This window comes from Cardiocondyla obscurior, linkage group LG02 (genome assembly GCF_019399895.1).
Source record: "Cardiocondyla obscurior isolate alpha-2009 linkage group LG02, Cobs3.1, whole genome shotgun sequence".
Taxonomy (NCBI): Eukaryota; Metazoa; Arthropoda; class Insecta; order Hymenoptera; family Formicidae; genus Cardiocondyla; species Cardiocondyla obscurior.
This window is the reverse complement of record NC_091865.1, coordinates 1885787-1899608: the sequence shown is the minus strand read 5'-3', so window position 1 is coordinate 1899608 and position 13822 is coordinate 1885787. Positions and strand designations below refer to the sequence as shown.

Below are 13822 nucleotides of genomic sequence, written 5' to 3'. Positions count from 1 at the left end.
TTTATTATTTAATCTTTAAGCTAAGAGACTCAAGTAATTTCTTAGTTCGTAAAATAACAAATAGACGTTTTGGACTTTTACGCTTTTTTTCCGCTTTTTTTTTTCTTTTTCTTCTTTTTTTTTTTACAAAACACACTTGTATGCTTTAAATGTCGAATTAAACAGCAGTTAAACATTCCTATCGGATTAACCTTTTAGAGAAAAGTTACACTTGAGTGAAATATGTATATTACTATTGTTAAAAAATAGAAGCTGAGACTTTCTAAACATCGACTTGCATACAGGTTTTTATTTACAAAATTAATATTCGTCAAAAAACGTTACGGCGCGTCCATACATTCGTGCGAGCACTATTCAGGAGCACAGCGAAGAAACTTTGGCATATTCATTGTTTGCATTTTCATTTAACGACGTTACGTGACAGTTTAGAACGCCTAAATTCGAGCATTCCATGCTATTTAGCGATAGGCGTCACGAAATTGTCCCGCTAATTTTTTTTTTTTTCTCCCTCGTAATTAATACCTATCACGTCTTGCAAAACGCAGACAGATTGTTTTACTTATTGTCGAACAAAAGCTTTAGATGTTTCGTAACTGTTACGTTCGGTTTAACTTAGCAGATAACATAATTAATTACTTTAATTAAATATTACGCAAGAAAAAAATTTTTTTTTTTACGTTAGCGTCAGTACATTTACGTTTCTTACAAAAATAATCGACTACTTGGTTCCTTTTTTTTTTTTTTTTTAATTTTATATTACTTATAACAAACATATTTTATAAATTAAAATTAATATTTCTATACATTTTTCTTTTATATTAATATTATATTTATATTAAAATCAAGAGATAGGATCAATTATAACAGCCTGTGTCTTGCGTTTGTATTAATTGATTACGCTACGTCTAAATTTAAGCAATCGAATGTTTTCTCTTCTTTTTACACGAGTACTTTACAAAATCGAGTTTCTTCTATACGATCAACATATACGTTTTTTTTTTCTGCCTGCCTTTCTCTAAAATATCGATTCCAGTTGCAATTCTGGTTAGAGCTGTTCCGCAATACATTCAAAATTGCGCTTCGAGTTGTCACGGTTTACGTAAACATGCGAAAATTGGACGCAATAGTTATGTTCACATGCGAAAAAGAAAAAAATGTGTTATTAACCGATTTCATATATATTATTCAGTAAGATTAGTAATAAAACTTGCAATAGGTGCCGAGTTAGACTGCCCATAAAACTAGCGCTTGATCTAAATTAAGAATTAGATTAAACGACGATATTTTGATTTTTATGAGGAGAATTCTGTTAATATAGTTTGTCAAGAAAGCCAATGAGAGTCCAACTAGACTTAAAAAATAAAAAAAAATAGACCATCTTTTCTTTCTTGTCGAAAAATCTTTATTCAAATCTTTCAATTAACTTTCACTAGCATATTAATAAAAATGAGTCTTCTTGAGCGAATTGTTCACATCATTGTACATGTTAACGATTTCAAAGTTACTACTAGTTTATCCTCTATATTACGAGCTTGCTGTTAATTTTTAAGTATCCGTAAAGTAGCCATACGTGTATGATTTATAATATTTTTTATAATTTTATTACAACTTACGACTATATTTATTAATATTAAATTATACTAACGATAAAAAGAGTTCCTTGATTTCTCACGGCTTTCTCGACAAGAAAGAGAAAGAGCATAGGAATCTGGCGGCTAGGACGCGCATTAAAAAAAAAAGAAAAATAAAGTTTACTCTTCATTTGCACGCTTGATGCCCGATTATTTTCTATCAAGGGGCGTTATCAAGGGGATAGACGACACTCCGACGACGCAAAACTCGTCGCCGACGACGCGTCACATTCATAGAGGCATCTCCGTTAATTGACTAAATTTATCTCCCCGCGTATGGTTCTGGCGTTGTTTGATGAATCAATTTTACGATTAGATTTTTAATCAGTTTTTTTTTTTTTTTTTGCGCAGCAATAGTCGTTTGTAATCCTTCGCATAAGTTGCTAAATTTATTGAGCGTGACCTTACGACGTAAACTAGACGACGATTAATTTTAAATATCGTAGAATAATTCTTTGCTGTTAACTTTGTATACGACGCAAAAAATCGTCCTGATTAACGAGATTTTTAATTAACGGACTTTAGCGTGTTTGAGCGAAGCAAGATTATTTTAAAGAAATGGACGCGCGTCGGCGAAGTCGCCGGCGAAAAATATTTCGCAAGATATTGTTGCACCACTCGCATGTTTTTTACTACTTCGCGTTATTTTTTTTGTTTTTATTTTTTTTTTTAATTATTATTTCTCCCTTTTTTTACACAAATGAACCGTCGAGATGTTGATTTTTATTTCGAAAACTGGACAAGCTAAATATTAATCGTAATTTTGATTATTTAATAATTTCAATCTAGATATTTAAGCTATATTACTTGAAATATGAGACTTAATATAACAATTTTAGTAGGCAATTTTAGTTTAATTACTTTTGCGATATTGTTTCTATGATATTGCAATGAGCAAAGTAGTACAAGTTATTAATAAAATTGAAGATTTCTTTTTTGGTTTTTTTTCTGCTTTTTTTTTATACATTTTTTTTTAGAAAGTTAATACTTTGTACCTTAAATTTTTCTCAGCAATTTAGAAATTTTTCGTAAGTGAATAAATTGGAATACTTTTTTATAGAGTAATTCTCTTTAGGAAACTATACGACGTATCATGTAATCTTTCATTTACGCAACTATATGAATACAAGTAAAACGCAGATAATACCATAATAAATATTAAAAGGAAAAAAAAAATAGAAACATATTAATATTCTATAATTAAAGTAAAGTTTTAAGATTCTATTTTCTGTTACCCATTTAAAAGTCTAAAAAAAAAAATTTATTTCTTACCAACTGCTTCCGCATAACGCACCTGTTCTTTCTGAATTATCCATGCAATATTTATTTCATTATGTTATTTCTAAATATAGTCTTTATTTCTATTTATTATTTCATTATTAATAAAATTAAAAGCCAGTATCGGTACAGTTACAAGTTTCTTATTCGCGACTTTTTATTTATTCCCTTTATTAAAAGCGCGAAGTTTTAAGGAAACCGTCTTGCGAGTGGTGCTCAGATGCGAGGACGATCCTTGAAGAGAGATGAAAGCGACTTCCTAATAAGAGAATGCGTCGCGAATAAAACAGAATGCAACGAAAGTGTTGCGCTCGTAGACGTAGTCAATGTGACGTTAGTCATCATCGTCGAGGCCGAGAAGTTCCGGCGGAAGTCGCCTGTGCCGGCAGCATATAGTAAGACAGAGCACTCGCACGGCCAACCGGAACTGGGGACTTAGCGTACTGAGCACAACTGCTTTCCAAAAGCTGTTCGTGACTCCCAGCCACACCACGGCAAATTGTAAAAACGGCACCTACGATTAAATAAGCGATCGAATTAAATTAGAAATATCAAACGATTGAGAAATAAAGTCGACGGGAATTAATTTGGAATTTATACGTTTGAATTAATAATTCGGTGACGTTAAACGAGTCTTGGGAATCGTTACCTGAGGAGGTCCGTTAACAACGGCGTATATTCTTAATCCGGCGTATGGCGCCCACGATATCCAAAAAGCCATCACTAGAACGAAGGACATAATATGACTCGGATTGCTTAGATTTTCGGATAACGCGGTAGCATACTCCTTGTCGTGGATTAAAACGCCCGACTTTAGCCGCCTCATCATGGAGAATATGTAGGAGTACGTGTAGACGATGGTGATAACTGACGGGCCCAACACGAGGATGGACAGCGTGATGGTATACGCTGCCATGTTGCCCCAGTCGAGCATGCAGATGAAGGCCTCGCGATCGAAGATCGGCTTGTTAAAGCCGAGCAAAGGCGGGCAACACATCATCGCCACGCTGATCCACGTAAAGACCATCCAGCACTGACATCGCGTTTTCGTCTGCACCGTCTCGTATCTCAATGGCTTTCTGCGAAGGTCGTAAATTAAATAAGTCGGCGACGCCGAGGTGAAAATAGGCCCGAAGGTGTCAGCCCTTGAACGCGACGCGCAGAATAATCGCGATACGTTTCGTCCTTTTGGCATACCTGATAGCGAGATAGCGATCGACAGATATCCACATGAAGGTATACACTGATACCGCCCAGAGTGTCACTTCCAAGTAACCGACGAGTCGGCACACGATGTCTCCGTAGACCCATCTTCGCACCAAAGCTGGATACACCGAGAGCGGGACCACTAACACACCGCACAGAAGATCTGCCGAGGCGAGTGATAGCAAGTAGTAATTTATCACCTCGGAGGGACCTGTAAGCAACATATTCTTAACGCTCGCTCATAGTTATTTATTCGTCTGCTAACATAAATAAATTTCTTTTTTTTTTTTTTTTATTCGCATATATTTAATCATTAATGCGCTTCATTACTTAATTAATTCAATTTACGTTTATAATCTTCGTTATTTATAAAGTTGTACCGTTTGCGAATCTCGCAAGATAAATAAGTACGCGCGAAAGAGAAAGCTTGCTCGACAATAAGTATTAAACTATCACTAAATCTGATAATTTAAAGCATGGTAGATATAAATATTGTTTTTAAGTGGGTAACGTTTCTTTTTCTTTTTTTTTTCTTTTTTTTCGTTTTATCTTACCGCGGAAGTTGAGGTAGGTGACGATGATGAGTAGATTCGAGACGATGATGGCGACGGCGACCACCAAGATAAGGCCCGCCTGCATGAGAGCCTCCAACGAGTGCTCCTCCATGCCGCCACCCTTTCGAGCTGCATCCCCCCACCAGCCCTTATATGCTTTTATCCTTCACCCTTTTCGCGATCTTTCCACTGCCAAGTACTGAACTTTCCTAAACGCTAATACTTTAGCTTTTCCACTTGTCAAGATTTTTTTTATTTTTGTTTTTTTTTGTTACGTTCTTAATCTGTCTCGCACCCTTACACAGGAACGTTCAAAGTCCTTAGGCAGGCAAACGAGTCCTCGATAAAGTTACGCTTCCGAGGATTTTCATGCGCAATGGATGTTGCCGTATAGCTGTAATTTCGAAAGAATTAATTCGATCGCGCTTCTCGCGTTATAATTAATATTATTTTTCAGTTATTATTTATCAGTGTCAATTATTTTTATAAATTTTTACAAGTCTCTCGAAGGAACGTTTTATCTTGAGGTTAACGTGTCGGTCGAATTCCGTTTTGAAGACGAAGGCCGGATGGTAGGACGGGGAGTGACATAGGAAAAATTGCATTCCGCAGGGTAGAATCGTTCGGACAGCGTGCAACGTACAACAAGCGCATTGAACAAGTTTCTGGATCGCTCGTGCCGATAATACACCCTCCCTCCCCTTCATTCCCGTCGAAGACCTTTCTTCCTTTTTATTTTCTCGCAAAAGCCACGTAATTCTTCCCCAGTGGAAACACCCAACAAACTACCCGCATGACAGTTTCCCTCCCTAAGTATCGACCGCCATTCATAATTTAGCTGAGTCGATCCTGAATGAAGAAATGTATCGCGTAGCATCGTGTTGTCTGTCATGTTTCCCGAATTAAAGTGGAACTTTCACATTTTATACGCGACGAGGTGATACGGTGCCGTCACATGACATCGTCGACGACACCAGGTAAAAGCAACGTACACAGATATAACAATTAACGCGCGTATAATGAATGGTAAAAAAATTAAGACATTGAAATTGCCACTTTTACTTAGAAAATACATCGTGCTTTAATAAAGCCTTTTCAAACGTAATTTTTATTATTCGCAGATTACATATAATTAATTGCGTGACTTTGCTCGTAGCACTTATAACGTTTAAACGTTTAATAGATTTTTCTTTTTCTTTCTTTCTTTTTTTTTTTTTTTTTTTTTTTTTAATTTACGTTTTATGTATATTATACAAGTATAATATATATATGTGAAATAGGAGTGACACGTGACTCCGTGTCCACGCGGATGATTAGTAATTAGACTTCGAATCCTGTTCTGACCTTCATCTCGCACACTTTCCCGGTATTGAGGGGAGGCACAATAGACTCGATCTGAATGCCGCTGAGCGAATCTCCGATTGAAAACCAACCTTCTACCTCTTTCCGAACTTATTAATTACTGGCGCTCAGCGGAGAAATTTGCTTCGCAAATGTAAGATTTTCGATTGAACATTACCTAGGTAGTATTCGCTCTTTTAGCATATTCACTCAGCGGTCACTGTTTCCTCCAGCGTATTAAAAGTTAATCCATATAACGTCGGTTCGCGAGTAAAATAGTTTTCTCTCGTAGTACAATTTCAACGTTACTTTTACAAGACAAGGTAATAAAAAGAAAGAGATAAAAATTACTGCTTTCAATGACTCTGTTTATATTCAATATAAATTCTAATCTTGGATCCGCTTAATTAAGATAATTTCTAAATTTTTCAACAACTACTCGGAAACGATCTATTAAATCTTTTTTCTCAGAACTGCTCAACAAAAAAAGATAGAGAGCAAAAAAAAACATTGGAATTTAATACAGTAAATTTAATCTTTAATTCAACACCTTAATTTAATTAAATTCTAAATTTATTTCCAATACGTAACCATACGAGAGATTACACGAACGATAAAAGGATTAAATAAAATTCAACCTCGTGAGTTTTGTTGCTATTTTTATCTATTCTCATATCTGACGGCAATCAACGGCCTGAACAAGGTATACTATGTGCCATTACCGTGATGTATTAGAGAGTCCAGAGCTGAGAGTATAATTAAAATAAAACTCCGGTAAACAATTTATCGCCGATCTGGAGATGTAAACTGTTAAATTACAAGAGATTAAGAATATCTGTTTCCAATCGTTTGCAAATACGCACATACGTTATCGCGCGGCAAGGCGCTTCCACGAACATTTATTATTAATACAAGCTCTGATTGGCAACGTATTAAATCAACCTTCGCTGGCGTTAGCGATCGGCCTCTGACGAGGATAATCGCGGTGATAGCCCATTGAACTTTCGTATTTATAATAAGATAACATTTTCCAAAGTCTTCATTAAACTCCGGTTATTAGGCGACCTTATTAAATATCATTTGAGAAAAGAGCACTTTGTCTCGCGCATGCTGATTATTCGGGCCAATTCTACTAGGGTAAACTTTATCAGAGACATGCAGCTCGGGTGGTATTTCTACGCGACATTGCGGTTGACAAAAAAAGAAAACACGGAGCAACGCTTTTTTTTTTTTTCCTTTTCTTCTTCTTTTTTTTCTTTTTTTCTGCCGGCGGAGCTTTTTAATTATCGCTCGAGCGAGAGAACGCTTTCCTATCAAAATGTACGGTGATGAACAACCAAAGCCATGTCCGTGCAGATACTCCCTTTTGTTTAGTTAACCGAATATTTGCCCAACCATGCGCATGTGTCATGATAAGAGGTAATCCACGAGCAGCGGACACGCGCGAGTCAATGCACATATACATCGTAGTTTTCACAGCAATACGGCCGCGTGCATAATTCGCACATGCAGCTTTAATGATTTTTCCATTTTCATTTTTTTTTGTCCCCTGTGTATTTTATTCGTGGATTTTTATAAGAACTTTGCAACAGTTGGGGAAAAAGAACAAAGGGCCGAAGGAACTCTATTTTACAAATAATGACGCAGATAAATCATCACGGTTTTTTTGATTACATAGTAATGATAGTAAGGTTTATCCGATTTTATTAGTTTGTTTTAAAAATTATTATCGGACTTGGATTAAAAAATAAATTAATTAAATAAAATATATAGTAAAATTATTCGTTTTATTATATTTGAATTTTATATTAAATCTGTAGTGTATGTAACGCTATTATTTTCGTAAATCGGAATACGGCTGCTCCAGCGAAATGCGTGAACGATTGCGCAAGGTTCCCTCTACGTACAGTTAAGATGATAAGGACTCAATTACTGAAAGTCGCGATTGGAAGTTATCGCGATAACGATCAGAGGAAAAATCCGAGCGAAAGGGAACGGACACGGAGGGAATATCTCGTAATTCGAAGGCGGGCGAGTGAAAAGAGAGAGAGAGAGAGAGAGAGATGCTGCGGTCCACGGGGGCAGCATCTCTGATTTCGGGCATTTTGTATACGTTGCATCCGCTATGCACTCGTTATCACTGGCCCGTGCTCGATGCCGCACGTACCTCCTCGGTTGCATCCTGATCGTGTGCACCAACAGCTTCCGCCGGTGGGTCTCACAGTCCGTTACACCCTCCCGTCCGCCCTCCTCGCACCACTTTTATTCTCGAACCCTTTGGCAAAATCGGTAGGCAACAGTCGGAACGACGTCCGTCCTACGCGTCCGCCGTCGTCGTAGCTCTTTGTGTCACGACGTCGCCCGAGTGTCTTACATATTTTTCTCGGTTACGCGGGGGTGGTGTATACGTGAGAGCCACCCTGCTATGCACGCGCGCACATATTCGCACTCTCGCTCGACCCCGACCGGGACTTGTACCACTACTGACAGAGAAATCGGTTTCTCTCCCTCGGCCCGGGCGTCGAAGCGTCGATACGACGGCGACGACGCTTGCGCGCCGCCCCCAATCTACCCTTTCCCATCCGGGCATTTTCGTAGCGTATTCGAGGCTGCGACCCTGCTGTCGCAATGCCTCGTGCAAACACCGCCGTATCAGCGAATCCGCTCGTACCCACGGCGCAGTAAGAACGATAATTTCGGGGTTATCATACGCGGGGTTATCGAAACGATGAAGATTCGCAGATTTATCCGGGCGAATGCATTCTGTACTGGGTCCGCCGACGAAATATTTTGTAACGGCGGTTTGATCGATTTTTCGGCCGCGCTCACGTCGCCTTGACGTTTCCGCTCTGCCGCATTACGAAAATTTATGTAATTCAGAGATAAATTCTCGACACCGAGCTTCGGGAATATTTAAATTACGTCGTAGAGCCTCTCGGAGCTTCTGGTATATATTTTTTTTTTTTTTAGAACCGAGTCTTTTATTTAAAGAATTTTGTTAGTAATTTTAAATAATTTAATTAGCTCAGACAATAAAATTATGTGACACGTAATGAATGAATTAATTTAATTTTGTTTTATAATTCCGGGATGGTGTTAGTTGAGGATTTTCTAATCGTTTCCGAGGCAGCGATACCTATTCTATTCTAACACAAATCGAATAAATGTAGAAATGGACAAGGAATCGATACAGCAACTTAGGCGAGTCATGCATCATCCATAGTCAGTCTGCAATATAGTGTTATATGTAGATGACTAAATCCTTTTTCTATTTATAACTAGATATAACTTGAATAATAAACGTGACAAAGGTGTAGATCCGAAGATAATTTACCTGGAGCGCCGATATAACAGTCCTTACTTTATTTAATTCTACGACACTTATTTTATTTAGATACTACATTAAACTGTTACTTCAATTCTCATTATCATCAGCTTGCAGTTATAATTAGCGATAAATTTTTTTTAGTTGAAACTTTTAATTAAAAAAAATTGTAACGTTATTGCAAATAAGCAAGCCAATCTCGTTTGATTATCTATCTATTCCAGAAAAGTGTTGTCTTTCCGTCGACAATCGTTAAAGCACGATAATGAAGACACCCCCTACGTAATTTATTCGCCCTCTTTTGATTAAAGACGGAAAATTGCTGCCCGCCACTCGTGAGACGGCTGCACACGGGCGTTAATGCGTCGAATAAAAATTTAAATCAGGTATTTAGACGGTTCATCAGAATTTCATTCACCACCGCGTCATATTACTTGCTTAAAAATACAATATCCTCCCGTGCGTCTGGAACGGCAGCCGTCCAACGAGTACAGACCCCCGATGTCAGTGACGTAGCCCGGCTACTGAATGATTAAATTTGGCACAGTTACGTTTCCATTCTGCTCGGCAACGCGCGCGTTCCATACGTACGCTCATTCTGAAACCCGCGGGCATTGTGCCACTCAAATTGGCACATCTCTGATACAAAAGTTTTGCCGCATTTCATTGTTACTTAGGCTGTGCCAACGAGCCTCGCTCTGCGGCACGCCGCTCGCGCGGCAGCTTAGGTAAAGACGTTTTCATCGTTGCAGCTCGGCCGTTTTTCTTCGCCTCGAAATCTTTTATTCCAATTAAACGACGAGGGGTCGTATTAAGCGACGAGGCGTCGAGTATATTTTTTTTTTTAAACGCAGTCGAAGTAAAGTTGTTTAAACTACGATGACGTACAATTGCGGTGTATCGAATGTAATTGATATTTTTCTGAGGGCCAAGAAAAGGAAAAAAAAAGGAAATGTACAAACGTTAGTGCGCGAATTATTAATTGAAAATTTGTAAATTTCTCTGTTGTCGGACTATTAAAATTATTGATCACTCGATGCTAAGAAAGAGCACTTAAAGATTTATTAAAGCGTCCATAGTTGAAGGGAAGCATCTGGAGAAACTGGGACGCTTTATAAACGCACTTGACGCCCTAAACGCAGCACGCTCTTATTGATTCATGGTCGGTCGACGAAGAGATGAACGCAGCTAGAAATCTCAAATGCTAAGTGACTCGATCATCTCTTTGCAAGGTCTCGCTTATTGTATTCTAAATTATGTCAAAGTCGCTAAAAATTGATAAAAAAAAAAAAAAAAAAAGTTTTTCGTATGAAGATTTCTTTTTTAGTACATTAATCTTAAATTCCACATTAAAAAAAAAATAGTATCACAATGCATACCTGCAAATTCTCCTGGTACATTTAACGGAACCACACATTGTTTATCAAAATAAATTTATGTCAAACAAAAAAATATTGTATATGAATATTATAAAATTGCGTCGATCAAATGACGATAATGACAATCACGAGATTTCCACGAGGACAAATACAGCAACTGACTGACGTAATTGGTATAGCTATCACGGTCATTGACATTCTTGAACGTCGCCGTTGGGAATCGCGGTCTTATTTGCATATTTCCCGTAAATTCTGCCGCTTCTAGTGACCCTGTAATGGATCTGTGGTCCAGCTTGCATTATGCCGGATAAACTGCCAGTCACATGCGGTCCGTCGCCGGTACACAATCGTTTCGTTCGCCGTATACCGGCAGCTTTATGCTTATGTAGCTGCGTCGTACTGTGTCTCTTCTGTTTTAAAATTCTCCTTTGATTAATTGCTAGATGAGCGGCGCGTCTTTTTAGCAATCTCAACGGCGAGATTGCTAAAATCGTCTTGGCGATGCGACGTCGGCAACGCCATAATAAAACGGCCGTCGCGAGCCAGGCGAACCACGGGCTGCTTTTGGGATCCGGAGTTGATTCCTTCGACCAAATAAATAACATCTGCGAACGAATAAGGGAACGTTAAAAATTTTTTTTTAACGCTGTAAATCTTTAAAGACCTAGCTGCGATAACGCGGTACGATTTTTAAACACGCCGGCGATATAAATTGCTGTAAAATGGCTTTACGCTGTTAATAACTTTGCCTTTACTGTTAAACGAGATGAGAGTTATTTAATATTGAAATAATTAATTAACGTTGATCGGCGACGAAGTAACGCTACGATATTCTGAAGTCGACAGGTGACTTGTGCGACTTCTTGCCGATGCTAGTTTCAAGATCGCACGAGAAACCATCGCGCGGCCGATCGATCTCACGACCATCGTAGCTTTTCAAGGTCGTGCACCTTGAGATCCACGTGTGGATCTCAAGTAATTCGCTTAAAGTCATTACGCCTCGAACACGTTCACTCATGTTGGATAGCGTTTCGACTTTTATGGCTCGGCGACATCTCGCTCGTCGTCGTAACCTTCGCTCTCTCTCTCTCTGTCTCTCCTTCTCTCTCTTTTTCTCTATCTCTCTCTTTATTCCTTCCACCGGAGTGACCCATTTGGCAAAGACCTCCGGGGTAAATTTCACATTGACTGCACGTTTTTACTGTCAAGACTGACCTTATAGATCCACTTGCTGGCGCTCTGCCTGAAATTGGGGGGTGGGTCGACAATCCGGAACATAGAATTGCTGTGAACACTGTTTCACAGCTTATGGCAATTGAATCTGAAATCATAAATATGACTTGTAAGATTAAATTATTTTTTAATCATCTTTAATACTTTTATTTTTTTTTTTTTAACTGTTGAGTAGTATAAAAAGTGCAGCAAAAGCCAAATTAATATAAAAATTATATTGCTACTCGGGAAAACAAATATAAATTCCTGCTAATATAAATATCGACAGCTGCATATTTGTTTTATACATATAGAAGATACGAGATAGAGAAATGAAATATTGGTGAAATACCGGAATTAATAAAAAAAATTAATAATTCGATACAGTTACATGGCTGCGGGTGTAGTGATTTAAATAAATATAAAGATTCGGTGCCTGTCGAATACGAAACACGAAACTTCTACGAAAGAGATGAGGAATTAATTTCTTGATGATAGAGTAAACGGTATTAGAACGCGTTTCACGTTTCATTTCTGAAGCGAAAGAACACAGAGTTAACTAAAACAGACATGTATAATACGCCGACGTGTTACACATTTAAGGTACGCGTTGGAAAAATTTACAATACGAAATGCATGCAAAAATGTAAAATAAATCCAGAGCTAGCGAAGAAATATACGTATATGTTATATTAATTGCTACACATTTTGACGTACGTCCAAAAATTACACCTGAGATACGCCTCGATCTTCACCCAAAAATTTTATATTTACTCCTGTGATTTTCACATTCGTTCGTTGCGTGGTAATGGCAGTTTGGCGACGTGGGTAAGGTCGTTCGCCGGTTGTAAAAATAAATGAGAATGCCCGAACGACGATGAGTCTAACCAGGAAGCTGTCACCGACCCCGACGGCTCTTGACGATAGAGACCTTCCGTCGCCGACAATCAATCACATCTTTCGGGCTTCGAGCTCTTAGTTAATTCTTCCGGTGAAAGGGAACACGGCGAACTTAATGGTTTTGCTTACGCGAAAAAATTCTATCGAAAACACATGTAAATAGCCTATAAAAAAATTGTAAAATAACATAAGAAGCGAAGCGGGAGAGCGCAAGAATTTAGACAAAGGATGGCGCCGATTTTAGACGATCGCCTGACGTTGGCCAGCAAAGATGCAAGCTCAATCGACCGCAACACGAGCGGAATGTAATAAAAATTTATTAATTAAAGTTTCATCTAGCGATACATATAAATCATATAAACCGATATCAGTTTTTTAATTTCTTTCTTTTTTTTTCTGCATTAAACGCTTAAATGCCAATTTTCGGTTCATTACATTGAATTAAACTTATTTAATTATATTAAGTAAGTACGGATGTAAAAAATTTTTTACCTTACGTACTTTGCGGGGAACATTTGCGTCTTTTGTAGTTGAATATTATCCCTTTAGGATGTCAAGGAAACTTCCTTCGTCAATTTGAAGCTCCACCTACCTCAGCCTTGCCACCCTTTTGCCTCCTGCTTTCCCGTGACGTCACTGAATCGTGTTAGTAGGTCAAAACCTGGATACGTGACCCGAGTCTAGTATATAGGTCCGGGTTTGCGTCACGTATCGGGTGTACAGAAATTAAAGAACGTTTGAAACTGCATGATATTGAAACGTTACGTTACAAGATACTTTGTGCCGTAACGTCATATACGTCAGGAAAATAATCAATGTCGCTTTGACGAATAGCCAACGACAAAATATCCAGTACTGAACAGTGTATAGGCATGTTAGAACATATTAATAATTTTTTTTTTTTTTTTGTACGTTTAAAAGTTACATTAAAATTATTTTTTTTTTCTACGTAAAAAATATAATTATATTATAATCTCAACTACTCACTCTTGACTA

General features: G+C 37.9%; 3 protein-coding genes across 3 annotated transcripts in view; 1 reads left to right on the top strand and 2 right to left on the bottom strand.

Moving 5' to 3' along the window:
* Positions 1–13822, top strand: part of Slow (epidermal growth factor-like protein slowdown) — a 29530-nt gene that overhangs the window by 1002 nt on the left and 14706 nt on the right. The gene's annotated exons all lie outside the window — the stretch shown is intronic.
* On the bottom strand, positions 1949–8524 carry Dopecr (G-protein coupled receptor DopEcR). The gene is made up of 5 exons (XM_070671655.1): positions 8178–8524; positions 4670–5063; positions 4107–4326; positions 3559–3988; positions 1949–3423 (listed from the first exon to the last, which is right to left on the bottom strand). Exons 2-5 carry the CDS (start codon positions 4779–4781, stop codon positions 3244–3246), a joined length of 942 nt encoding a protein of 313 aa, XP_070527756.1. The 5' UTR covers positions 4782–5063; positions 8178–8524; the 3' UTR covers positions 1949–3243.
* Positions 10150–12721, bottom strand: LOC139111436 (uncharacterized). The gene is made up of 2 exons (XM_070671711.1): positions 11930–12721; positions 10150–11319 (listed from the first exon to the last, which is right to left on the bottom strand). The coding sequence occupies exons 1-2, from the start codon at positions 11990–11992 to the stop codon at positions 10903–10905; spliced, it is 480 nt and encodes a 159-aa protein (XP_070527812.1). The 5' UTR covers positions 11993–12721; the 3' UTR covers positions 10150–10902.

Coding starts and splice junctions, on each gene's coding strand:
- Dopecr (XM_070671655.1), bottom strand. CDS start 4,781: ATGGAGGAGCACTCGTTGGAGGCTCTCATGCAGGCGGGCCTTATCTTG. Junction 4,327..4,669: donor CACCTACCTCAACTTCCGCG/GTAAGATAAAAC, acceptor TGTTGCTTACAG/GTCCCTCCGAGGTGATAAAT. Junction 3,424..3,558: donor TTGTTAACGGACCTCCTCAG/GTAACGATTCCC, acceptor ATTTAATCGTAG/GTGCCGTTTTTACAATTTGC.
- LOC139111436 (XM_070671711.1), bottom strand. CDS start 11,992: ATGTTCCGGATTGTCGACCCACCCCCCAATTTCAGGCAGAGCGCCAGC. Junction 11,320..11,929: donor CCAGCAAGTGGATCTATAAG/GTCAGTCTTGAC, acceptor ATTCGTTCGCAG/ATGTTATTTATTTGGTCGAA.